This window comes from Aspergillus tubingensis (genome assembly GCF_013340325.1).
Source record: "Aspergillus tubingensis WU-2223L DNA, scaffold_3, whole genome shotgun sequence".
NCBI classification, from domain to species: domain Eukaryota; kingdom Fungi; phylum Ascomycota; class Eurotiomycetes; order Eurotiales; family Aspergillaceae; genus Aspergillus; species Aspergillus tubingensis.
The window spans coordinates 2,654,365-2,680,382 of NW_023336277.1; the positions used below are offsets into that span (position 1 = coordinate 2,654,365).

A 26,018-nucleotide genomic window follows, 5' to 3' on the forward strand; every position below is an offset into this window, starting at 1 on the left:
ACAATGGTCAACGGCACCGCTACGGTGTTGGAGCCCACCTTTACGGGATACGTCGCGACAACACAGGATGCGCTGATTCTTTTCGAGGCTTGTCTGACGGGAGTGTTGCACCATGTGCCCCGTCGGCCCCACGATCGCGAACGTGGTCACCTGGTCCGCAGTGGCAGTGTGTTCATCTACGAGGAGAATTCGTCGGGAATTAAGCGATGGACGGATGGAGTGACCTGGAGTCCCAGTCGAATTTTGGGCAACTTTCTCGTCTACCGCGAACTGGAAAAGCCATTTCCTCCCGGCGAAAAGAAGCGAGCGATGAAGAAGGCCAATCGACGCCCGGTGCCTTCCACGAGACCTGGGGAGCCGTATCCGCGACAGGACAGCAACGGCGGCTATTCGCCGTCTTCGACACCCGGTCAGTATCCTGGAGACCGACCACACCAGTCGGACGTGGAGAGAGCGTTGGTGGGCTCGCTGGTGGACTCGTATGGCTTCAAGGATTCGGGACTCGTGAAGAAGACGATGAGTGTGACGGTTTCGGGGGTGACACACCACCTGGTCTCGTATTACAGCGTGGAGGACGTGATGCGCGGGCTGTTGAACCCACCATCGATGGTCGACTCGCTGCGGTACATTCGGCCTCGTGCAGAGCTGACGCAGAAGCAAAGCTTCCGGGCACCCATCGATGACTTGGAATCAGGAGGCTTAGAGAACCCGAACGACCCCCATACGATCTACGGATACCGACCTCAGTTGGTAGCACCGCCCGGGTATGCGATCCCCAATCCTCATCCCGAATTCTATATGCACCCCGCGCCGTATGCTGCTACGCATGCTCCGCAGACTGCGGCCATCCCGGGATACTCGATGGCAGGGTCGATTTCGGCGCAGCCAGCTTCCAACCCGTATCTCCCCGCGCCGTCTGCACCTACCCAGATCCCGCAGAAGCCAGACGACTACTCTCAATTCCGGACACCCACTCAGTATGGAACGAGCTTCGATGCTCTGGGTCACAATGCGCTGTCGTCGTCGATCCCTTCTGCACTCAACACGGGCATTCCGAGTTCCTTGAGCGATCGCAACCGATCCCAGTCGGATCACAGCCCTTCGGCCTATCGCAACTCGTCAATATCCTCACGCAGCGTTGCGACCGACGCGACCTCGCCCATCGATCCGGCCACGCCGGCCACATATTCACGCGGAGGAAGCTTCAGCCTGGGTCCGCTTGATGGACCGCATCAACCACTGGAACAGCGTGGCATGTCTGCGTTTGACCCGGGCATCCCGCGCCGGGAGTCGAACCCGATGCATGCGCCTTATTACCCGGGCGCAGACCGGCATCCGTACTACGTGAGCGCTACCGCGCCAGCAGCTCATGCCAATTACCCCGTGTCGACATGGGCAGCGGCTGCTGCTCCGGCGCAGCCTCAGATATGACTCTGAATTCTCCAGCGACCATAACTTGTGGTTTTACCCTCGCTTTAACTTTATTTCTCACACCCCCCTCTTTATTTTCTTCCGTACGAATTTTATTTTTCTGTTGTTTCTCAGAAGGGCGGCAATTTGGGAATAGACTATGCATATACGCTGTGGATGAATACCCGGGTGGGAAAACGCTCTTAGAGGAGACATGGGTGGCTTTTTCCTTGTTGCTGCTGCTTCTGTTACCCCTACGATGATACGATGTCGATCAAAATACCTTCTTTTTTTTTTTTTTATATTTTTATTAGCCTGTTCGCGGGTAGTACCCTGGGGGGTTTTCTGGGATTTATTCTGTGTTTTCGCTGTTTGGTGGTCTATGATTTGTTGCGAGTGTGGATTGGTTTTCTGTCTTTTTCATGCGATTATGAGCAATGGGACGGTTTTGGGTGGCATGGTTCTGGGGCGGCTATCTGTCAACACTTTTGTTTTTGTTTTGTTGTTCGTGCTACGTGCTACTCTACGTGATGCTCATTGCTTTTGTGTCTGTGTGCTTGGTCCGCTATCATCATATCCTTAGTTGTTACATATGGGAGAAACCATGGGTTCTTAGTGGTGTACATGGAAACTATTTGACGAGATGATCCCATCGGTGATGCATACAACCAATCGATCGATCAATCAATCAACAATCAATCAATCAATCCTGGGTTTCAAGCTGGATTTGTTCTTGGCAAATATTAATGGGTTGTGGTTGTGGTTCGATTTGATGCTACGGAAGGGCTTCTTCTTGTCATGTGCGGGAAGGATAAGTTGGTGATATCATCAATTATCATCTCATCACATCATTGTCGGGGTCTAGACAGGATGATTATTCATTCACTCGTTCGGTTGATTGATCTATGAGAATGCAGTAGTTCGCTATAGCCACGATCATCTTGAGTTATAGGCATATAACTTGTAAGATTCAATCAATCAATCAATCAGTGGCTGACTATGCATATGATTCTTCTTCCTGAACTGTGTACTTGTAGTGTACATATACGTAACATGAAATAAATTTGAAGCCACTCAATATCTCTAATGGTCTAGACCCATCTACTTACTACCTTACTAGCTAGTATATTGGTATGTGTTGAAAAAACAAGGAATTGAGTAGTAGTCAGAAGAAAGAGAAGGTACATAGTGGATTGGGTTGTAATAAGGTAGTAGTAGTAACTAAGATCGAGGCGACCGATCGATCGAATCGAATCGAACCGAACCGGGAAGTTTAAGGCAGTGGTAGTAGATAGTATGGGTGGATGTGGATGTGGGAAATGGGTGAAGAAGTTTAATGTCACGGTGACACTTGACACTTGACACTTTGCTTTTGGCTATCTCCACCGTGGACACCTCCACTTCTTACTTGCGAGGGGATCTAGACCACTGCTGTAATTTTCTCTCTCTCTTCCTTCTACTCACCAATATAATTGAGGGTTGTATGTTATGTGCTGAGTTGATTATTGATGTATAGGTTAAATAATTGGGTGGACTCTCTATATAATTTGGCTCATCTCTGACTCCGATAATACTAATAATGATGATAATAATGAGTTCATTGCAAGTTCTTAATAAGTACTTGTATGTTTTTAAGTAAGTATGTAACTGTGTAATTTATGTACTTACTGACTATATTCTATTCTTTAATATCAGTATACTAGTAACATACGAACAGCTCTCGTATATATATAATCTAATACAGAATATATTGTTAGTACTAGTAGTATTTAAATTCAGCTGGGCTAGGTAAATGTACGCCTTTATACACATCATGAAATTATATGTGTGTAAACTACATGTAGTAGGGTTTGATTGTGGCTAGATAATCTTAGGTGGTAGTCTAGTCTGTAGAAAATGCTCTATATCCCTCAATCTACTATATACTCAGAACTATGAGGTTCGTATATACTATTAGCAGTAGTCACTTTAGTAAATACTCAATTAATCTGTGTGGTGGTTATGTGTGAGTTGTAGATGGGTGGCTGTTACGTCACTACTTTCTTACTTACCAAGAACCTTACGTGACCATACCGTATTATACAATACAGTAAGAACATTACCGGGGTAGTTGCTTACATAGTATTATCTAGTTGTTCTGTTCGTTGTATGGATGTAGTCATTTCCTCTTCACCGTTTGTTTATATTTTACGTTGGGTGCTATACTAGCAAAGTACTAGGTGGTGATTATATAAGGGGTCTGTTAAGGCTAGTTTGGTAGGTTCGATGTAAGAATAATGGTGGTGGTGATTAGTTGTTCGGTGTATATATCCTAACTATCTAGTATTTACTATCTTGTGGTTTCGACAAATTGTGCAGATTGGAGAATGATGTCGAGGATTAGCAATTCATCTCGTAGTGGTCTGTGAGTGATAATGGTACTATAATGACGTATAGTATAAGTTGGAGGTGAACTAGACAGTATCTTCACATTGAATTATATCACTGCGCATCACCCAATTCTATCATTCTTGTATCCCGGGTATCATGCTAGTCGCTAACAAAGACAAGACAATCAAATCAGACAGCCAACTCCATGCTAAATGCTATTTAGTATTTCCCTTGCTTCGTCGCTCCATTCGTCGCTCGGTTCGCTGCCCATTTCGTACGTTGGTCACTTCCGACGTCACATGCGCGTACCTGCTGCTTGACCCATGTGCATTATCCAACAGTAATCGCATTGTGAAACTTCCCGGATCGAATCCCGGTATTGCAGGAATGGGCTGGTTGGGGTTGAGTCCCGATTTGCCCGGCAGCAAGGCGGGGATCTTGTTAACTCCACGCAACGGTTCGATCATCGTCCAATCGCGGGTCACGTCGCGTCGGACTTCGTTGTCGTCTTGTGCGATTCCGCCGTCCGGGGAGATCTGCAGCAAACTCCGATGTCAGTATATATTCCTGCATGACTCTGGATTTCCAATGTATGCTCAAGGGAATTGGGTACCACGTACGCCAGATGAAAACTTCCGCCCCGGCATATGCACGTAATCATCGAACGAGCTTTCTAGGGCCGCAAAATTGAACCCCTTGTCTGCCGTGAGGGGCTCGAAACGCTGGCCCACTTCTGTCCGGAAATCCACCGGCCGTCGACGCACGGGCTTGTATCGCGGTAGGGCTAGCAGGGGCCCCGGGTAACTCGACCACCAGCATTGGACGACTGGAGCAATGTCCAGCGCAAATTGAACTCGGCTCTCCGCGCGGGGTTTCGAGATCAGCATGGCGAAGGTGAACTCGCGCGGCAGGCCCGATCGCTGCAGGTTGTTCTCCTCTAGGGTCCACACGATCTCGCCGCCCTCAACGTCGAAGGCTCGGCCGCGCGGGCTTCTGAGCGATCGCACCGACCCCTGGATCCGCATCATCTCATACCGCTTATAACGTCCGTTCATGCCACCGCTGGGTGAGAGACTCGCGACGAGAGGGAGGTCAGAAACTCCAAGCGAGCCGCTGAGGCTGTAGTTCCATTGTAGGGTTTCAGGGGAAACGGCGCCGTAGAGGAGGTGCGGGGCATGCATGAGGAAGCGGGGATGGCGGGTCCGGTTGCTTGACGATGACTGCTCCCTTGCGCTCTGAACAGAGGCCCGAATGGTGGCTGCTTTGAAGCGATGGGAGAGTGTATTGGGCGAGTGGAAGACGAAGGTGATACCGAGGAAGTCCACGTGGTTGTGGTCTTGGTTGGACACGGCGGGACTGGCGTAGAACCCGTGCTGAAGACGCTGCACGTGTGCAGTAATGTACGCATCTCCTGGAAGGTGTCGCTCGTAGATACAAGCGCCATTCACGAGGAGACGGGGGTTGACAAGGTTGGGGTCCGGGGTGGCTGTTGGGTCAGAGGGTGGTTGTTTAGCTTGGCCGGCTGGCTTCAGGGGGGACGAAGAGTCCGGCGCTGGAGCGGCAGGACGGTCGATTGTCACCATGGCCATTGTAGGATGCGCCATGGTGAAGGATGGTGTTTCTCCTCCATCGCGGTCATCCCGAATACCCATTGCGATATTGTTGTTGGATCTCCATCAGAAAGGAGTGCGGAGGAGGAGGTCGGAGGAAAAAGTGCTATGGTATGTCGAAGTGATGGGTGCGTTTTGCGGGTGGAATGCCCGAGTTTCGCGACCTTATCAGCGAGACCATTTTATCCAGCGTTGGGGAAGGACGATGACGACAAACGAGTCGACAGATGGACGAGGTTATATCAGGTGAGAGAGGCGGCGCGGGTCAGCTGGAAGTCTGCGATGGCCGCATGGGTCGCGGGCGCCAAGAGGAGCAGAATCAGTCGACAGCGATCATTACGAAGACCATTGTCAGGTGAAAGAAAAGGGTCTTTCGATGAGAGACTGACCTCGACGGAGGTGATGAGTTGAGGGAAGGGGAGGCAGCATGGAGGATGGTTGAAAATGAGATAGTTGTGGAGTCGGAACGAATGATGGAGGCGGATCCAGTCACGGGAACCTTATTTCCATCGCCCCCGGAACTTCTTACTGCGCTTCAATATCTCCATTATCAGACGGCTAATCTATCTGATCTCAGACTATGCAAGGGGCCGCAGGTTGATCTCTACTAATCGCTACTAAAACAGCGCTAATCCAGATATCCAGCTCCTATAGTAGTCGCATCGCTATCAGCTGCTACAACGATCAGGAGATCCAGTTGATGTTATCCACCGCAAGATCCAGTTATTAGGTCTGATCTTGCGATCTAAAGAGATCCAGTGTCTGCTTGAAAACCTGTTGGTTTGAGTCACCGTGTGGATCATAGGTAGATAGAGGGAGGCATCGCCATGAGACTCAACTACAGTTCATGACTAGCGTGTATCGTGATCTATAACTAACAAGGTTCGTTCACGGCAAACCACCAGGCAGACAGAACAAACTTGCAATATCCCATTTTATTGAAATTGTCTGATCATAGAAACAGTTGCAATTCCTGACGGCCTGCTCCAGGCTGACTGTGACCAGAAGAGGTGTTGCTTGGGCAGCATTGGAGATTCGTATCAGGCTCTCTGACTACAAGCTACCACCGTTATGATAGAGAATGCCGTTATTGGTCTATTTCAATGAGGCATTTTGGCCGTGGAATACGTGTACAGACCGCTGCTTACAGGTTCATCCATTCTCCCTAAATATAATATACTGTCGTCTCGTGTCCGGTCTAGACTGCCAAGGCCCAGTCCAGCCACCATGCAGGACTCTAATACACTAAGTGAGAAGATGGAAGCGTACCAGGGTAACTCATGTTTCATGATCGACCGATGCTGGTTCGCGAGCAGTGTGTAGCTGGAATAAGCGCGTGTCGATCCATCCCAAGGACAAGCTAGCAACGGGCTAGTATTGATTAGCAGGAAGGCTTCATGGTTGACAGCACTCAATCACCCTTGTTGGTCAGTGAGGAGCTGGCCCTAACACGTCCAACTCCATGCATCGAAAGATATACTCGGTACTGATTGTTGCACCGATCCGCTTCATTTCAATTTGCATCTAGATCTGATGGCAACGACACAGCATGGTTTGTTTCCTACTACAGTAGTTCTATCCTGCATTTTGTTCCACACAAGAGCGATGCCACAGCCTCATAGACACGACAATCGGGATTTGGTTGGGGTGAACCGGCAACGGATGCCGAAAGAGCAACGCCATTGTGGGGTACTTCCCTGCAGGTTATGCATATAGCCGTGCTATCCGATGTTGAAAGAAAGCAGGGATTGTTGGTCAATGCGACTTTAGCTGAGAATCACATCGACAGCGGACAAGACGGTCTTGCTCCGGAAGGAGACTCGGTTACTCGACCAGCCTATACCCGTCGTCGAACACGTGGATCTGGCGGTTTCGCGGCTTGGACATCAACCACCATACATCCAGAGCGCATGCTAATCCGTCAGATGATGCAGATAGACAGGATACGTCGATCAAGACACGGCAAGCCATAACATCGACACGAGGGTATAACGCCAGGTGAACTGTTCCAAAGAAACCGGATTGTGTCACCGGTGGCCGCAAGGCAGTTCCACGCCAAGAATATAAAAGGCAACGGAAAGCTATTGGCGAGTGGCTAGCAGCCGGGCAGGCTGGACCGTGGAAGATAGTAGTGGCTGGATTGAGATGCAGCGGTGCGAAAGACCGCGGACCCTGGCCTAGAGTGACCGGGCATACTTGGGGCTAGTGCCAACTAGGCACTCTCACCGAGCAACGTGCAGGCTGGCATCGCAATTTTGCGTCCAGGTGCAGGGAGCCACTAAGCATGAAGAAAGCCACAGTAGATAGATAGATACTCACAAAATCGAGGAGTGAAAACGAAGCAAGAGACTAAAAGTTTACGAGCCACCCCGCGCTTTGCGTAGCTGCCTGAGCTGACCGCAAACTGTGCATGGATCTGTCCGAGATTGCCGCTGCTATACTCAAGTTTTCACTGGAAGAGCACATGCACAGATCCAAGACTGGCGCTAATTACGTGTGGACTTTTGCATCCAAACCCCGCAGTCTGAAATTTCTCCGGTGTAGGCGATGCAGTGCGGTGCCGTGTGATGCTCAGTTTTCCGAGCGCATGCTTGAAAATAGCACATTCCACCCTAGGAAACAGGTTGTGATGGCGGGGGATGTTCAAATATCAGTCTAAAATATCAGCCTAGGGGGAATCTCTGGAAAGTGGTCAAAGGTATATATTTCTTAGTCCACTGGAAGCTCAGCAAGAACCAGATGGGGAGCTTGAGCTTGGGAGTGGAGGCGATCCGTGCAGGGAAGGGCTAGACTGATACCATAGTGAACAGGAAGACGGCCATTATTGGTCAGATAAGTGAAGTTGTTGCCTGTACGCGGTAATCCTAAGGAGTCAGCTGGTGGCCCAAATGGTGGTTGGGTTGTTGCTTGGAGGAAAAAATGTGGGAGATGGAGGGGGAGGGTGTGAGTGAGGCCCAAGCGGTGTGATGGGAGAAAATGGAGCAAACAGGGAAAAAGGGGAAATCAAGAGCACAAGGCGATCCGAAAAGGCCTCGGAATCCCAATTGGAAACGACACGAGTAGGGCGAGAACCGGCACCCATCAGATCTGACAGATCGCACCCGGTCGGCATGGCAGTCCCGGGTGAATCAGGTGTGGCTAATCGAGTCCAAGCTCCTGCCCAAGAAGGTTCAAGTTGTTTCATGGAAAGATGAGAACCAACCAGAGGCCACGGCCGGAAAAAGTACGCGGAAGGGGAAAAAAAATAAAAGAGAGCGATCGTGCAACTTTGAGCTGGAAATTGTGGCTGGACTTGCAGGAATCATCAGCAGCAAGAAGCAAGAGCAGCAACAAGCAGCAGGCTTACTCCATAGTCGGTTCCGAGCCTGTGGCCAAACCCACTTGACTGAATCGTTGGCTGACTGGGTTTGGTAGGGAAGTGGTCGGCAGGCTGACTCGAGGGTGCCGGGGACCCCGTTCCGGAGTAGTGCCGATTGAGCTCAGAACCGAGAGTGTAAGAGTGAGAATGTGAGAGATCGTCACCCTCAATGATTGATTAATAATGATAGCAATAATTATAGTAATAATATCCGTTTGGTATCACAAAAAAAAGTAAATAGTACCCACGTTAGTAGAAATTACTGGAAGCTCCCCTGCGTCCCAGTTCACAAGTACACATCAGGCGTCCAGATAACTATCTACGTATATCTATTACTACTTATAGTTAATTAACTAACCAGATGAGCTCATGTCAGACAGAGCCTTGTTATGGATCACAAGTAATCTTAGTACTTAACTAGTAGTGACTGTGATTAATAATATAATAAGAGTCAGCTTCCTATGCCAAGAGAAGGATGATGGATGATGGATGATGACGAGGATAATCTACAAGATGATGAGTTAATTGTCTTATTATATGAGATATTATATGAGATAGGCAGCAGCAGCAGAAGAGGAAATAATCGAGTCGAGGTTGTTTCGGACTAACCGAAAAGAGACCCCGCTTCGAAATTTCAGATGTTTAAAACTTAACGCCGGACAGGAAGTAAGTGGAAGTAAGAGAAAAGTAGGCTTATCTCCGACCCACCGTTAAGAATGATGACAAGCAGCCCAAACAAACAGCCCAAACATCAAAGTCAAAACGAGGAAAGTGCGCCAGGAAGATGATTTCCTCGCTGAATCCGCGTCGCTCCTTCCGCTTCCAGAGCCATTCGGGTCCAGCCGACCCCTGAATCCATGGCTCCCGTGACCAATCACATTTCTAGAAACTGACATCCGTGGACCTCATCTTGACTCATGAGTAAAAAAGAAGAACAAGATGAAAAAAAAGACCCACCGCAGTTCACCCGATGGAATGTCCAGCTTTCCATCGCCTTCTTGCTGCAGTTCCAATTGTCAGCAAATCCACTCCTTCGATTCAGTTCCGCTACCTGGTCCTTCCGTCTCTCTGCGCTCTCTGATTGCTTGGTTAATTCCGTCTGCTTGTCGTCGCCGCCACGGATATGGACCCTGGTCCGTTTCGGGTCCATTTGGCATGGCTACAAGCCGAGTCTATTGTCAATGCTCGTTTGCAATCCTGACAAATCCGCCTCCAATCTTGCCTGTCTTTCTCCAGTTCTTCCCTCATGAATATTTTTTTTTCTCCAAAGTGGTCCCGCGGCGTTAGCGTCTGATAACGCCGGCGCCGCCAATATCGTTTATACCCGTGATGCAACGTCCTCCCCTCCTCCACTGACTTATTTATTATCTTTCTTCCCCCTCCTTAGTGTCAGTGGATGGCTCTTGTTTCTTTCTCCCCTTGAGTCGGTTACGGTCTTTCTTTCTTTCCTCCTCCACCCTCACCCCAATCTCCACTCCTCTCAAGGCGTGTGCTGGAGCTCCTGGAGCGCCCCAGTCCCGTGCCGCATCAACCCTCTACATACCCCCCTAACTGCACTAATCATCGTCTTTATCTTTGGCTGTACATATCTTCCATACATACTCCAGCTAAACGTTGATAACATCCCTTGCCTTCCGTATTCGTGGCATTACCTATTAATATCTATTTATTATCCCTATCCTTTCCCCGTTCTCCTTTCTTCGATCGGAGATTCACACCTTCAAGAAATTTTTTGGGTTCGCCTTATTTTTGCGCCACTCGGTTGGTAGCCTACAATATCACCATCACCTTACGTCCGACTTGCAGATCCCTCCCTCACGACAGGCGCCACAGTTTCCACCATGGCTGACGAACATCGTCAGCCGGATGCATTGCAAAATGTCCCGACTATCACCCAGGAGCATTCCTACGCCCAAGAAAGCTCCCACATTATCGCTTCCGACCAAACCGTGACCTCTCAGTCGACTAGCGAGACCGACCTATCCGCTGATGGCCGTTGGGGAGAACAGGAAGAGGAGCCTGTCTCTCGTCGCGGCGCCATGGAGGATTTTGAGGAAATGCGCAAGGAATTGACCCGCCTCAGTTTGCACCAAACCCGTTCCGCTACTCGAGAAGCTCAGCGACTGCGCTCGCGCGCAAGCCAGGCGCGCGATGAGGAGAAGGCTATGGAAGACGACGACGACGATTTGTCCGGCACCACGGACAGCGGTTATGGCGGTTTCGACCTCAGCGAGTTCTTGATGGGCGGCCACCTCGAACGCCGGACGACTGCAGGCGAACCCGCTAAGAAGGTGGGTGTGGTGTTCAAGGACGTCACCGTGAAGGGTGTCGAGACGGGTGCGTCTTTTGTTCGTACCCTTCCGGACGCCGTCATCGGTACCTTTGGACCCGATCTCTACAACATTGTCTGCAAATTCGCCCCCAAACTCCGCTTTGGTCGCAAGCCCCCCGTGAGAGACTTGCTTCACGAGTTCACTGGTGCTGTGCGGGAAGGTGAGATGATGCTGGTGCTGGGAAGACCTGGTGCCGGTTGCTCCACCTTCCTCAAGACCATCGCCAATGACCGAGAAGCCTTCGCCGGCGTCGAGGGTGAGATCAGCTACGGCGGTATGTCCGCGGAGGAGCAGCATAAGCACTTCCGTGGTGAGGTCAACTACAACCAGGAAGATGACCAGCACTTCCCCAACCTCACGGTTTGGCAGACCCTCAAGTTTTCCCTCATTAACAAGACCAAGAAGCACGACAGGGAGAGTATCCCAATCATCATCGATGCTCTGTTGAAGATGTTCGGTATCTCGCACACCAAGAACACCGTGGTCGGCAACGAGTATGTCCGTGGTGTGTCCGGTGGAGAGCGAAAGCGTGTCAGTATCGCGGAGACGCTGGCCACCAAATCCTCCGTCGTCTGCTGGGATAACTCCACCAGAGGTCTCGACGCCAGCACCGCCCTGGATTACGCCAAGTCCCTGCGCATCATGACCGACATCAGCAAGCGGACCACGTTTGTTACCCTGTACCAGGCCGGTGAGAGCATTTACGAACTCATGGACAAGGTGCTGGTGATCGACCAGGGACGCATGCTCTATCAAGGTCCCGCCAACGAGGCGAGACAATACTTTGTGAACCTTGGATTCCACTGCCCCGAACAGTCGACTACGGCCGATTTCTTGACTTCCCTGTGCGACCCCAACGCCCGTCAATTCCAACCCGGCCGGGAAGCTTCGACTCCGAAGACCGCGGAAGAGCTCGAGTCCGTATTCAGACAAAGCAGTGCCTACCAGCGTATCCTGGACGATGTTTCTGGCTACGAGAAGCAGCTTCAAGACACCAACCAGGAGAGCACCCGTCGTTTCCAGAAGTCGGTCGCCGAGTCGAAGAGTAAGACCGTGTCCAAGAAGTCGCCATACACCGTTTCTCTGGTCCGCCAGGTCGCCGCCTGTGTGCGTCGTGAATTTTGGCTGCTCTGGGGTGACAAGACCTCGCTCTACACCAAGTACTTTATCATTCTTTCTAACGGCTTGATTGTCTCGTCCTTGTTCTATGGTGAATCGTTGAATACCAGCGGCGCCTTCTCTCGTGGTGGTGCTCTGTTCTTCTCGATTCTGTTCCTGGGTTGGTTGCAATTGACGGAACTGATGCCGGCGGTCAGTGGTCGTGGCATTGTTGCCCGTCACAAGGATTACGCCTTCTACCGTCCGTCGGCTGTTTCCATTGCTCGTGTGGTTGTGGATTTCCCAGCCATCTTCTGCATGGTCGTTCCCTTCACCATTATCGTCTACTTCATGTCCGGACTCGACGTGACCGCTTCCAAGTTCTGGATCTACTTCCTCTTCGTGTACACGACGACGTTTTGCATCACGTCCATGTATCGCATGTTCGCTGCGCTCTCGCCATCGATTGACGACGCTGTCCGATTCAGTGGTATCGCGCTTAACGTGTTGATCCTGTTCGTTGGCTATGTCATCCCCAAGCAATCTCTCATCGATGGTTCGATCTGGTTCGGATGGCTCTTCTACGTCAACCCGTTGTCCTACAGTTACGAAGCCGTTCTGTCCAACGAGTTTGCTGGTCGACTCATGGACTGCGCCTCATCGATGTTGGTCCCCCAGGGCTCTGACTTGGATCCCAGGTACCAGGGATGCTCTCTCACCGGATCTCAGCTCGGGCAGACGCAGGTTTCGGGTTCCAACTACATCGAGACCGCCTACCAGTTCACCCGCCATCACATGTGGCGTAACTTCGGTGTCGTCATTGCCTTCACTGTGCTCTACATCCTGGTGACCGTTTTTGCTGCCGAGTTTCTCTCGTTCGTCGGTGGTGGCGGCGGTGCCTTGGTATTCAAGCGTTCCAAGCGTGCTAAGCAGCTCACGGCGCAGAGCGGCAAGGGAAGTGACGAAGAGAAGACCCAGGGCGCTGGTGTTCAGGCCCAGTCCAACAGCAACAGCGACTCGTTCAACCGCATCTCCTCTAGCGACCGCGTCTTCACCTGGTCCAACGTTGAATATACGGTTCCCTACGGCAATGGCACAAGGAAGCTTCTCAATGGTGTCAACGGCTATGCTAAACCCGGACTCATGATTGCCCTGATGGGTGCTTCCGGAGCTGGTAAGACTACGCTCCTGAACACTCTGGCTCAGCGTCAGAAAATGGGTGTGGTCACTGGCGATATGCTTGTTGATGGCCATCCTCTGGGCACCGACTTCCAGCGAGGCACTGGCTTCTGTGAGCAGATGGATCTCCATGACAATACCGCTACCATTCGCGAAGCTCTCGAATTTTCCGCGCTGCTCCGTCAGGACAGAAACACTCCGGATGAGGAAAAGCTTGCCTACGTTAACCAGATCATTGACCTTTTGGAACTCGAGGAAATTCAGGATGCCATCATTGGCTCCCTCAACGTCGAGCAGAAGAAGCGCGTCACCATCGGTGTCGAGCTGGCTGCCAAGCCCAGTCTTCTTCTTTTCCTCGACGAGCCCACTAGCGGTCTGGACAGTCAAGCGGCCTTTTCCATCGTGCGTTTCTTGAAGAAGCTTTCTCAAGCCGGACAGGCTATCGTGTGTACGATCCACCAGCCTTCGTCCATGCTGATTCAACAGTTCGACATGATCTTGGCTCTGAACCCTGGCGGTAACACTTTCTACTTCGGCCCGGTCGGTCATGAAGGACGCGACGTGATCAAGTACTTCGCCGACCGCGGTGTTGTCTGCCCCCCTTCGAAGAACGTCGCCGAGTTCATTCTTGAGACGGCAGCTAAGGCGACCAAGAAGGATGGCAAGAGCTTTGACTGGAACGAGGAATGGAGGAACTCGGAGCAAAACCAAAAAATTCTGGACGAGATCAAGACCATCAGAGAGGAGCGCAGCAAGATCCCGCTTGATGAGCAGGGTGTGCCGTATGAATTCGCTGCTCCTGTTACGACCCAAACCTACCTCCTCATGATGAGACTTTTCAGACAGTACTGGAGAGATCCCTCTTACTACTATGGAAAGCTTTTCGTCAGTGTCATCATTGGTATCTTCAACGGATTTGTAAGTACCCTTGGATCAGCCCTCTCATGCACACTTGCTAATCCATGTAGACCTTCTGGATGCTCGGAAACACCATCTCTAGCATGCAGGACCGGATGTTCTCGATCTTCTTGATTATCCTCCTCCCGCCTATCGTCCTGAACAGTTTGGTCCCCAAGTTCTACATCAATCGGGCACTTTGGGAAGCTCGCGAGTACCCCAGTCGAATCTACGGATGGATCGCATTCTGCACGGCCAACATCATCTGCGAAATCCCGATGGCTATCATCTCCGGACTGATTTACTGGCTGCTGTGGTACTACCCGGCCGGTTTCCCTACGGACTCAAGTAATGCCGGATACGTCTTCCTCATGTCCGTGCTTTTCTTCCTGTTCCAGGCCAGCTGGGGTCAATGGATCTGTGCTTTTGCTCCGTCCTTCACCGTCATTTCCAATGTAAGTTATTCCGTTTTCAGAGTTAACCAAAGCAAACAACTAATACATTCACCAGACCCTTCCCTTCTTCTTCGTCATGACCGGCCTGTTCAACGGTGTCGTCCGTCCTTACTCTGCGTACCCCGTGTTCTGGAAGTACTGGATGTACTACGTCAACCCTGTCACCTGGTGGCTCCGCGGTGTCATCTCGAGCGTCTTCCCCACCGTCGACATCGAATGCGCCTCCTCGGAAACCACCCACTTCAACCCTCCCCCCGGCCAAACCTGCTCTCAGTACGCCAGCGACTGGGTCTCGAGTGCCGGCGTCGGCTACCTCTCCAACCCCAACGCCACCTCGGATTGCCAGTACTGCCCCTACGCCAACGGCTCCCAGTACATGCACACCCTCAATGTGCACGACGGCGACAAGTGGCGCTGCTTCGGTATCTTCCTCGCCTATGTGATCATCAACTGGTTCCTGGTCTACTTTATGATCTACTGCGTGCGTGTCCGTGGCTGGTCTTTTGGACTTGGCTACGTCTTCGCTGCGCTGGGAATGTTCTTCGGTAGCATCAAGAAGCTGTTTGTGAGATCGCCCAAGGCTTAGAGCTGAGGCTTTGCCACTGTTTCTTTACAGCCACAGTATTCGTCTGTTTGATGGATGCTGGTGTGTGGGACTTTCCTCTTGTGATAAATCATGAGAGTAAGAAAAACAAAACAAAATACAAATTATCATCGAAAAAAAAGATATATACAGGCCTATGTGGCCCGAGACACGAGATGAAGCAGCAGGAGGAGGATAGAGAAAAGCATATTGGTTCGGATTTACATTTTTTTTTTTCTTCTTGGTTTATATTATCATGCAGATAGATAGAGATGCATCAGCGTGTGTGTTTGTCGGGTGGGCTTGACTTTTTTGGTCATGCCTTTTTCTTCATGTTGTTTTCTATTATTTTGGGTTATATTTTGATCCATAATAGGTACATAATGCATATTATTCTATAGATATATTCTATATTATCCTGGCTAGGAGTAGTAATAGTAGTAGGGAATGTGTATCAGATTGGGTTAGATCATGTTTCTTACTATCAACCGCGATAAATGTCTTGCACATACATCTACCCACAACATATCACAAACTCCTTATACCTAACCTTATCAAGAATAACATCCAGACCACACACTTTCCTCTTCACTGCAACTGGGGCCCAACATCAACTCTGACTCTCCGCAAAAAACCACGGCGGCTTCCCCCCACTATACCTCGCCCCCGGCACCCGCATCGGAACCGGAACAGTATCCCCGAATACAGCGGGGAGGTTTGTCCCGTCGTCATCAACATTCGGTGATGATGTAGATGACGACGAGGTTGATTCAGAGGCTTTGCCTTTACCTTTATCTCTGTCTTCGGACATCTTATCCTTGACTTCTGAGGTATCCGTCTTGTCTTCGATAACGGGGACTATTACGCCGCATTCCCAGTTTCGGCAGTTCAGCTTGGGGGATTTCGTTGAGCGGTCTTGGACGAGGCGGCCCCTGTTTGGAAGAGAGATACATGAGTTAGGGGGTGTTGGGATGGGTGAAACCGAAGATTTTAAGTATGAATGTGGTATTTATGAGGAAATACGTACCAGGCACTTTCGGATAGATTGGCACTTCCGACGTAAGCCCATGCGCGGCATTGGGTTGTTTCTGAGAGAGGGATGGGTTCGTCGGGGCGGATGTAGAGGATCTGTTGTTGAGTGTGGGGTGGGATGTTAGAGATATCGCATTTGTAGGGTAAGAGGAAGGGGGTAGGGTGGGATACGCACCTTGTTATGCATCAACAAGCCTTTTCTTTGACTTTCACAGTCTCGGAGTATATGGCGTGGGAAATTCTCGCCGTTGTACCATCTTGATTGGAAGCAGATGGTGCCTGCGCAGCGGGGACCACCTTTTGATGTTGCGATGGTGTTCTGGGAGGGGAAGTAGAGACGGAATCGGTCCTTCCATTCGGTGCCCGTGTCTTTCTTGAGGAGTTTGGAGGGGTCGTCGCGTCGGGGGACTGGGAATGATTTGGCGTAGCGGATTGTGAATTCGGTAAGGCCGTCGTCGCCTTTGGGTTAGAGAGATTTAGGTGTTAGTTATCGGGTCTATGGGTAGGGACAAGGAATATGGGAATGCGTCTACCTTGTGAAGCGAGGTACAAGGAGCGGAGAAATTGGTCTGTTATAGCGCCAACGGATGAAGCCTTGACTTGTGAGCATGTAGCAGATGGTTGTGGCAAAGGGTAGATGCTTACGATGAAGTCGATGTTCAGTGGTACGGATGTACGAAGGTTCAGTCTTTCCACTGCGCGACCTAGGCCGCAGTAGCCTGTTCGTTTCCACGCCATGTCTGTGTGAGAGCCACCGCTGGGACGGTTAGATCTATCGATGCGGCTAGTAGGAGAAGGGGACATACATGGTGTGAACGAAGGCATATTTCGATGTTTTGCTAAAGTCAAAGCTATCAAGCTTAGCGATGATGTTCTCATGAAGAGTACTGGCTTTGAGGAAATGAACCAGATCTTCGTAGAAATGGGTTGTAGGCTTCTCGGCGCCATTCGTTTTCGGTAAGTCAATGAGAAAGACGCTCTAGAGGTGTGTCAGCAGGGGTTCTCCAGGGATAGACGCTCTTGTGCTTATTACATTCTCCATGACTCCGTTCATCTCACCCCAGTCAAATGGGGTTAGATTGGCTGTCGGTACCACGAGGCGAAGATATCCAGGGTGGAAGAGCAGCATCAACTTTGAGTGCATGCAAACAACCTGCCCACCCATTGGTGGGAAGCACAACCGCAAGTTCCGCATGGTAGCCGTCTCTGATTCGTACTGACGTTTCTTCTCCGGTGATTAGCTTGTTCTAGACAAGGCTCGATTCCAGGGTGCAAAGGACAATGGAGAATACTCACTGTAGCCTCATCCTCGGCTTGCATGACCATCATGAAACGGGTTTTCTCAATGTTGAATTTACTAAACAGCCAATCCATCTCCCACATGAACGAGCTCAAAACGGCAAGCTCTAAATCAGACTTCTGCAAGACCTCTTCAATCTTGATATCGTCCCCTTGCCGGGGACATCCAAAGGCCCATGTCTTTTTGACAATACCCTCTGGATATTGAACCGACGGTGAAGCAGATGGGATCGACCTAGAGCTTGTAGGCTGTGATGCAGACATAATCGTACCTTTAGTGGCCACAGTGGGTTGGACAGTGGGCTTTGGAGCTAAGTCGATCTTCGAGTGCTTAGTCTCACGGAGATCAATGGAGCTAGTATCCTCGGCTTTTCTCTTAGCAAGTCGTGCGAGACGCTCTTGCTCCATCTGCTTTCGATCGAGACCAAAGATACCCATGGACTTAGCAGGTTCTTGGTCGTTTGTCTTCTCTTCGACCTCTTTTACTGAGGGAGAATCAGTGCCCTGGGTCTCCCCTTTCTCAGAGTCGCTAATTTGCAGAGGACTGGAGGATTCTCCCGAGCCTCCTTGAGCTTCTTGTAACGAGAGCGCGATAGCTCTCTTCAAATCTTCATCGTATTGATCATCATCACCCGCCTCATCATCAGTGTCAGATCCTATTACGGACCGCGACTTCGGAAAGATGGGTACAACGTCATCTGAATCGGACTCTGCTGTAAGATCGACAACCTGTCTCTCGGAGCTGCGACGCTGATCGGGTTCAGAGTCTAGATCAAATGTCTCAAACTGGCGCTCCCCTTCATGTGGAGCCATATTGAATGATTTTTAATACCAGAAGATATAATGAGTGAGATGATAAATCCAAGAAAGAGGATAGAATGATAGCGAGGGTAAAGAGGGGATGAGTCGGTAACAACTAGCGGAATAAATAAAGGCCTGATGGTAGTTTGTACCGGAGGTTGTCTGTTTATCAGGCCGACGCTAGAGATGCTCCAGCGCAGCAAAACAAGCGCAACGCTGTATTCATCAAACAAATGACCTGAGAACTAAGCAAGAAGTATTACAGTTAGAAAGTAAGAAGGTTGAATGGATTTGGAGGAGGTTGTTAGGAGAGAGGAAGTGCAGGTTCATTTCACACCCTGGGATCCTAGCAGCTGGCACGTGACCGAGACGGGCTGAACTGGAGAGCACCAGTTGAACCCCCAATGCACCAACAGGGCAGAAGGATGCAGGATATCTGCTAAATATTTATAGTGAGAGGAAACGGGGATATATTTAGAGCTGTAATTTACTGGATCTACAACTCAGAGTATTAACTATGTGGAAGCATTCACTACCAGTAACTTATGTTTGATTGCGTTTGGCTAATAAGACACACATGCAAACAGTTGGCCATGCACAGCTGCTCCAGACCACGGTGTTCCCGACTAGCACAGATGGCCCCTTCTGCCAATACCTGCATCTAGCTTTGACCTCAAGTTTGCTGCTTGATCTAGAATCAAACAACATCTCCAAACTTCCCGCGCATATTTGTTCACCTGATGACATGGCGGGAGTGGTTCCGTCAGGAGCTCTTGAGAGCCAAGGCTTGTATCAGAGTCTGGTGCAAGAGCACAACCGCCATGACCCCAGAAATCGTGGGTAAGTCATGCTCGTCTTGTTTTCAATCTCGGACTTTGTTCGCTGCTAACATCGGACGCCGGCAAGACCAGTAGTTCGTTTTGTCAAGCCCTTGTACGACAAAGAATCGGGGACTGTTAGTGATTTCGAAGAACATGACAAGCAGCCGAAGTACCGTGAGGTAGCCGATGAACAGATCACTAGGATGCTGAGAGTAGCTCGGTTTGACCCACAGCCAATGTCGAAGTGTCTCCTGTATCGTCTCCCCCTGGAAGTCAGACTAAAAATATGGGAATGCCTATTCCCGCACAACTGGAGCACCGTGGAGCTGGAGGAATTCGCACAGACGACAACGGGCCTCGCTATCTTCCTGACCTCTCATCAGATCTTCCATGAAACCTTGCTGGTCTTCTTCTATTCGCTTGCATACAGCAGGATTGTCCTCAAGGAGTACGGAGGCTCTACCGCGCATTATCTCAAAAGTGTCCCCTTGAAGCTGGATCGATGCATTTATAAGCGTAGAGGATTCATCTGTCTCGACATTGAGTGCGATAAAGAAAGAACGTTTGGATCGCTTGTGCTTTCACTTGGTGACAAGAACCATGAGACGGCAGTTCGACGTCGCTGGGGTTTTGCGCTCTTCATTACCACTTTGAGAATGGAGGGGCCCTTGCGTGTCCATGATCTGACCGTCGCTGTCACTGAAAATTGGAAAATCCCCGGGTTTGACGAGAAAGATTTGGTCCAGGCTCTATTCAGTGGGGCCTTCACGGTCCTTGGAAGACTGATATTCGTGGGCTTCACTAGAATGGAGCGAAGACGTCTCACCAACCTAATACTCGCGAGGCAGGACCCGTGCGTGCAGCTCATGCGACGTAGGGATGATGCTGAGGATATAGTTCGGTAAGTGGTAGTTCCTGGCATAGATTTGGTCATGTCATTGGGCCACCTTATTGGCTCGTTAGATGCATTGCAGCACGAGGTCAATGACGGCAAAGAAAACATCTCGATCGGCGTCGGCAGTTTCAAGCCCAAGCCCCAAAACGAGCATACGTTTCTCATTGGGCGTCTTGGTGACAATGGCACTGGCGATTTGACGAGCATAAAGCTGACCAACTACTTCATGTCCAGGAGCCCGGCCACCGAGGAGTGACGTGGCAGTCAGATTGCCAATAGGAAGAAGACTGTCCTCAGCAGGCTCGGAGATGGTGTGAAAGCCCTCTGTTCCTGGGTTTTTGTTCTCAAGTGGCACGTGCAGCTGAAGTAGGTTAGTTGAGATGAGAAGAGCATGGCATGATCATTGACTAACCCAATGTCCTAGTCGGCCTTTCTGTGAGATAGTGATTAGAATCCTATCACTGAATTTGATCAAGGTGACATTTGTCTGGATACCCTTGACATCTCCCACAACCTGCTTCGTGACTGCGGGGTAGGGCAGGTTTAGATCCTGGAGTTGGTTGATGTCAAAAGGTTCACTATCCATGGTTGTTTTTAATGTGATTTAAGTTTATGAGATACCCTGACAAGCAATGTGATGCACAAGTTCTCTTCTTAGGATGATGGGAAAAAAGATAAGAATAGAACAATAACACTGTGATAAACACAAGGAAACGCGACGAAGCAGAAGAAGAGGAGAGAGAAGAGTGAAGAGGGGTGACTGGCCGTGAAGTACATCCTAGGCGGTGAGGCTATACTCACCGCTTTGCGGGCAGAATGTGGCCGCCGCCTGATTTTTTTCACGGCACTCTCTTATCGCTCTTCACTTTTACTTTCAGTCTGGGACCTGGTTAATTTTGTCTTGCAATTAAGACAAAGGGTCAAGTCTAGTGATCATGCCCAAGTTTGTCCCCCGCCAGCGAAAGCAAAAGCACAAGCAGAGGGAGGCAACAACCGCTCCGGTAGACACCAATGTTGCCGAAATTGCGCCCGTCTCCAAGGATGAGAAGGAAGCTAAACGGCAGAAGCTAAAGGAAGAATTGCGAGCACAGCACGCTCAGGTTTCTTCCAAGAAGCAGAAGCGCTTGGACAAGTATATCGTGCGTGCGCCTCTATGTTGGCCATCCTCTATCGTTATATCTAACACTTTGGACAGGAAAACAAGCTGAAGAAAGAAGAGAATCTCGAGCTGCTTAAAAAGCTCGCGCAATCCAAGGTTGATACCTCGGCCCTCCAGAGCTCCAAGGAACTAGGAAAGCGCAAGCGACAAGATGAAGTACCGGCCGTATCTAGAACCGCGGATCACGACTCGCGCCAGGATCAGGACCTAGACTTTTCGGACGACGATTCGGACGATTCGTTGCCCCAATCGAAGACCACTGTTAACGAATCTAAATCCGAAGCCCCCGCGCAAAAGCCCGCAGAGAACCCAGCGACCGGTATCGGGTTGAAGCGCCCTCTGGAACTCGGTCCGGATGGGTTTCCGGTTCTCAAGAAGCGAAAGCAGGTTGCTAAGAAACCAGAGATAACCATCACGATGCCGGAAGTGCCGTGGGAAGGATTTGGCTCAGATGAGGATCAAGACGAAGACGAGGAATCCGAAGAGGGCGAAGATGAAGATTCAGAGGGAACATCGTCCGATGGCTCAAGTGACGAAAGCGGCAGTGAGGGTGAGGGCGATGATGACGAAGATGAGGATGATAGCGAGGAAGACGATGAAGAGAGTGAGGAAGATGACGACGAAGAAGGCGAAGAGGAAGAGAAGCATAAAGTGGGCCAACCTCGACAATCCGCCTTCAAATCTTGGGCCAGACAGCAGATCAATGATGCCATCGGTTTCAAGCCTACCACTGTTCCAGTCGTCGAGGAGCAGGCGTTCATTCCAGAACGCAAGAAGCCAGTCAGGAACACCGTTGCCGAGGAGGAACCCTTGCCCTTGGAACTTCAGGTCACCACGGGGGATCCCAACCGGAAAGCCTTTAGTGTCCAGGTCAACCGGTCAGAGGAAATACAAAATGCACGCTTGGGACTGCCGGTTGTTGGCGAGGAACAGAAGATCATGGAAGCAATCTACAATAACTCCTCGATCGTGATATGGGGTGCTACTGGTTCCGGAAAGACAACCCAGCTTCCCCAATTCCTCTTCGAAGCGGGCTATGGCAACCCCAATAGCCCCAATCCAGGCATGATCGGAGTAACTCAACCACGCCGAGTCGCAGCAGTCAGTATGGCGAAGCGTGTAGGCGAAGAGCTGGGCGAATTCTCCGACCAAGTCTCCTACCAGATTCGCTTTGAGAGTACGGCATCCAGCAAGACCGCAATCAAGTTCATGACCGACGGTATCCTCATCCGTGAAATTGCCGAAGACTTTTCCCTTAGCAAGTATTCGGTCATTGTGATTGATGAAGCCCACGAACGGAGCGTCAACACCGATATTCTCATTGGAATGGTCAGCCGCATTGTCGACTTGCGGAAGGCTATGCAGGAGGAAGACCCGTCCGTCAAGCCTCTGAAGCTCGTGGTCATGTCTGCCACCCTGCGCATCTCCGATTTTACACAAAACCCGAACCTCTTCCGTCAAGGACCGCCACCTTTGGTTCAAGCACAAGGTCGCCAGTATCCTGTCACCATCCACTTCTCCCGACGTACCAACCGCGATTATATCGAAGAGGCATTCCGCAAGGTGTCGAGAGGTCACCGCAAGCTGCCTCCGGGCGGGATGCTTGTGTTCATGACCGGACAGAACGAAATCCGTCAGCTGTCCAAGCGTTTGAAGCAGGCCTTCAAACCCACCCAGCGCGGCGAAGCCACTCAAGCCAGGGTCCAGATCTCTGCCAACGATGCACCACTGGAGGCGGAAGATTTCGAGATCGGCGGTACCGATCTGTCACTTGCTGGCAACCAGGAAGATGACGAGAGTGATTACGAAATCACTGGACTGGATGAACCCGAGGAAGATGAGGACGAGTTTGATCTGGGTGAAGAGGCCATGAGCTCGACGACACGAGTTCACGTGCTTCCATTGTATTCTCAGCTTCCTACCAAGGAGCAACTTAGGGTTTTCGAACCCCCGCCGGAAGGCTCCCGACTTATTGTCTTAGCCACCAACGTGGCTGAAACAAGTCTTACAATCCCAGGTATAAAGTACGTGTTCGACTGTGGTAGAGCAAAGGAGAAGCAGTACGATCTCGCAACAGGTGTCCAGAAGTTCCAAATTGAATGGATCAGCAAGGCCAGTGCCAACCAGCGAGCTGGACGTGCTGGTAGAACTGGACCTGGTCATTGCTACCGTCTGTACTCTTCGGCAATCTACGAGAACGAATTCGCCGAATACACTGACCCCGAGATTCTGCGGACGCCGATCGAGGGTGTCGTACTTCAGATGAAGAGCATGGGACTTCACAATGTCATCAACTTCCCATTCCCTACACCTCCCAGCCGCGAGGGTCTAGCCAAGGCTGAAAAGCTCCTCAAGAACCTGGGCGCACTCACATCCGAAGGCCAGATCACGCAAATAGGTAACCGCCTATCGACATACCCTCTGTCTCCCCGGTTCGGCAAGATGCTGTACGTCGGCCACCAGCACGGCTGTATGCCGTACGTCATCGCACTTGTTTCCGCCCTCGCAGTCGGCGATCTGTTTGTTCCCGAGAACCAGATCGATCCTACACCAGCGAAGGACGACAATGAGCGCAACGGTGTATACACGAACGCGGACCGTCTCGAAGACACCGCCCGGGAGCAGCGCCACAAGGACTACGCTCGGGTTCACCGTCTTTTCAGCAAGCACGATGACACATCCGACGCACTGAAGTACCTATCGGCAATTTGCGCCTACGGATACGCCTCCGACGGCGACGCGTTCTGCGACAAGATGTTCTTGCGCGCAAAGGCCTTCAAGGAAGCCACGCAGCTCCGTCGCCAGCTGACGGACATCGTGCGCAGCAACAACCCGGGTCTGGTTCAAGCCTATCAGGCACGCTTGCCCGAACCGACCGAGAAGCAGGTGAAGGCCATCAAGCAGATCATCACGGCCGGGTTCATCGACAATGTTGCTCTCCGCGCGGACCTTGCGCCCGTCCCGCCTGAGATGCACCGTACCCCCAAGCGAGCCATCGATGTTCCCTACTTCACGCTGATGAGGTCTCGTGACGGACCGGGCTTGGAGCTGGACGAAAAGGTTGTCTATGTGCACCCGTCGTCTGTCATTGCGCAGCTCTCCGCCAAGGAGATGCCCCAGTACATTGTCTACTCGCATCTCCAGCAATCGTCGCCATCCATCGTGTCCGCAGACCAGACCCCTAAGATCCGGATGTATCCTCTCGCCACGCCCAGCGGGCTGCAGCTCTCTGCGCTGGCACACGGAACGCCATTGATCGAGTACGGCAAGCCAATTGGCAAGACGGAGTTGATCGAGGGTATTCCTCAACGGCGATCATGCTGGGTGATCCCGTCACTGGTGGGTGAGGCCGGCGGAGCGCGGTGGCCACTACCAGCCAAGAAGGTCATCCAGAGAAAGGATGCGAAGGAGGGATGGGTGATAGAAAAATTTGTCGCATAATGTATATACATATACCAGACGCTTACAATTACAAAAGTGATGATGATGCAAAAATATGAATCTGCCATAGCCATAACAATAATGAAAACGTAACCAGCACCCATACCAACCACTAACACCATAATAAAACAACAAGAAGAAGAACAACTGGAAATCATAAAACCCACCCCATGTCCCAAATCAATCAAAAAGAAAAACCTATTTCTCCTCCTTAATCCCCAACGCCCTCCTCAACCTCTCACTCTCCTCAATCTTCGCCTCCGCCAACTCATGCACCTGATAACTCTTAAACTGGCGTCTCTCCTTAGGCGGCAAATCCCACGCCCTACGACCGCGTCTCCCTGCACCACCACCACCATTCCCTCCTCCATTTCCACGTTCCCTCTCCTTTTCCTCTTCCTCCATCTCCCTAACCAACCTCTTCCTCAACGCCTCACACCTCTCATCAATCTCCTCCTCCGTCAACACCTTCTCTTCACCCTCCTCATCCTCATCCTCTTCACCCTCCTCCTTCTTCACCTCATCCTCCTCCTTCTTGGATCCCTTCTTCTTCTTCGATTTCTGCCCCATCTCCTCCTCAATCCTCTCATTCTCCTCCTCCAACCTCTCCCTTTCCTCCATAACCTTCACTTCGATTGCGCGCCGCCGATCATGTTCCAGGATCTGCTTGTCGGGTTGGCGCTGCTTGAAGGGCTTGTCTAACGGGTGATCGGAGGAGGAGTTCGCGCCGCTGACGGGTGGGTAGGGCGCGCCGTACCCGGCGTTGCGGGGCTTCATGAATGCGAAGTTGCGTTGTACGTAGCCGGAGGTGCCGCTGCCTCGGGGGGTGGAGAGGCCGACGTTGGAGGACATTTTGTTTATATGTTTTGTGGTCTTCTTTCTGTAGTTGTCTGGTTCTGGGCCTTGTGGTTGTGAGGTGTTGTGTAGTTTGTTGTGAGGGTTGGTTTATGGGTGTGGAAGGTGGGTGTGTGGTGGTTGAGGATGGTAGATATTATGGCTGCTGGAGAGGCGAAGGTCTGGATCGGCGAGTCATGCGGCGATGGAGGGAGCTTAGTGTCACGTGACGATAAGGGAGTGATAAGGTGGGAGCGGAGGGAGAACAAAGTTGGTTGGTTAGTTACGTGAAATTACTGCAGTTCCTCTACAATAACTACTTGAATGCGATAGTTGAATCAGCAACGGCAATGCTTTTCATTTTGATCGTCTGTATACCGAGACAGCAAGGCCTCTACATACTCTAGGCATCCCTTATATTCTCCCTATTTCCAGGTCTCCCA

At 50.9% G+C, this 26,018-nt stretch overlaps 8 protein-coding genes across 8 annotated transcripts; 4 read left to right on the plus strand and 4 right to left on the minus strand.

Moving 5' to 3' along the window:
* Nucleotides 1-3: 3 nt before the first annotated feature.
* AtWU_01998 (camp independent regulatory protein) lies at nucleotides 4-1,431 on the plus strand (the record flags this gene model as incomplete). The annotated part of the gene is made up of 1 exon (XM_035497112.1): nucleotides 4-1,431. One exon carries the CDS (start codon nucleotides 4-6, stop codon nucleotides 1,429-1,431), a length of 1,428 nt encoding a protein of 475 aa, XP_035353005.1.
* Nucleotides 1,432-3,995: 2,564 nt separating this feature from the next.
* AtWU_01999 (uncharacterized protein) lies at nucleotides 3,996-5,432 on the minus strand (the record flags this gene model as incomplete). The annotated part of the gene is made up of 2 exons (XM_035497113.1): nucleotides 3,996-4,316; nucleotides 4,401-5,432. The coding sequence occupies 2 exons, from the start codon at nucleotides 5,430-5,432 to the stop codon at nucleotides 3,996-3,998; spliced, it is 1,353 nt and encodes a 450-aa protein (XP_035353006.1).
* Nucleotides 5,433-10,589: 5,157 nt separating this feature from the next.
* atrF (ABC drug exporter AtrF) lies at nucleotides 10,590-15,296 on the plus strand (the record flags this gene model as incomplete). The annotated part of the gene is made up of 3 exons (XM_035497114.1): nucleotides 10,590-14,276; nucleotides 14,327-14,710; nucleotides 14,766-15,296. 3 exons carry the CDS (start codon nucleotides 10,590-10,592, stop codon nucleotides 15,294-15,296), a joined length of 4,602 nt encoding a protein of 1,533 aa, XP_035353007.1.
* Nucleotides 15,297-15,903: 607 nt separating this feature from the next.
* Nucleotides 15,904-18,437, minus strand: AtWU_02001 (uncharacterized protein; the record flags this gene model as incomplete). Its single annotated transcript, XM_035497115.1, has 8 exons — nucleotides 15,904-16,225; nucleotides 16,321-16,421; nucleotides 16,501-16,784; nucleotides 16,859-16,919; nucleotides 16,971-17,082; nucleotides 17,132-17,304; nucleotides 17,359-17,550; nucleotides 17,622-18,437. The coding sequence occupies 8 exons, from the start codon at nucleotides 18,435-18,437 to the stop codon at nucleotides 15,904-15,906; spliced, it is 2,061 nt and encodes a 686-aa protein (XP_035353008.1).
* Nucleotides 18,438-19,002: 565 nt separating this feature from the next.
* Nucleotides 19,003-20,151, plus strand: AtWU_02002 (uncharacterized protein; the record flags this gene model as incomplete). Its single annotated transcript, XM_035497116.1, has 2 exons — nucleotides 19,003-19,265; nucleotides 19,332-20,151. 2 exons carry the CDS (start codon nucleotides 19,003-19,005, stop codon nucleotides 20,149-20,151), a joined length of 1,083 nt encoding a protein of 360 aa, XP_035353009.1.
* Nucleotides 20,152-20,205: 54 nt separating this feature from the next.
* AtWU_02003 (proteasome assembly chaperone 3) lies at nucleotides 20,206-20,727 on the minus strand (the record flags this gene model as incomplete). The annotated part of the gene is made up of 2 exons (XM_035497117.1): nucleotides 20,206-20,502; nucleotides 20,554-20,727. The coding sequence occupies 2 exons, from the start codon at nucleotides 20,725-20,727 to the stop codon at nucleotides 20,206-20,208; spliced, it is 471 nt and encodes a 156-aa protein (XP_035353010.1).
* Nucleotides 20,728-21,076: 349 nt separating this feature from the next.
* Nucleotides 21,077-24,741, plus strand: AtWU_02004 (ATP-dependent RNA helicase ECM16; the record flags this gene model as incomplete). The annotated part of the gene is made up of 2 exons (XM_035497118.1): nucleotides 21,077-21,280; nucleotides 21,337-24,741. The coding sequence occupies 2 exons, from the start codon at nucleotides 21,077-21,079 to the stop codon at nucleotides 24,739-24,741; spliced, it is 3,609 nt and encodes a 1,202-aa protein (XP_035353011.1).
* A 198-nt stretch (nucleotides 24,742-24,939) lies between these two features.
* cwc21 (U2-type spliceosomal complex subunit CWC21) lies at nucleotides 24,940-25,593 on the minus strand (the record flags this gene model as incomplete). The annotated part of the gene is made up of 1 exon (XM_035497119.1): nucleotides 24,940-25,593. One exon carries the CDS (start codon nucleotides 25,591-25,593, stop codon nucleotides 24,940-24,942), a length of 654 nt encoding a protein of 217 aa, XP_035353012.1.
* Nucleotides 25,594-26,018: the final 425 nt, after the last annotated feature.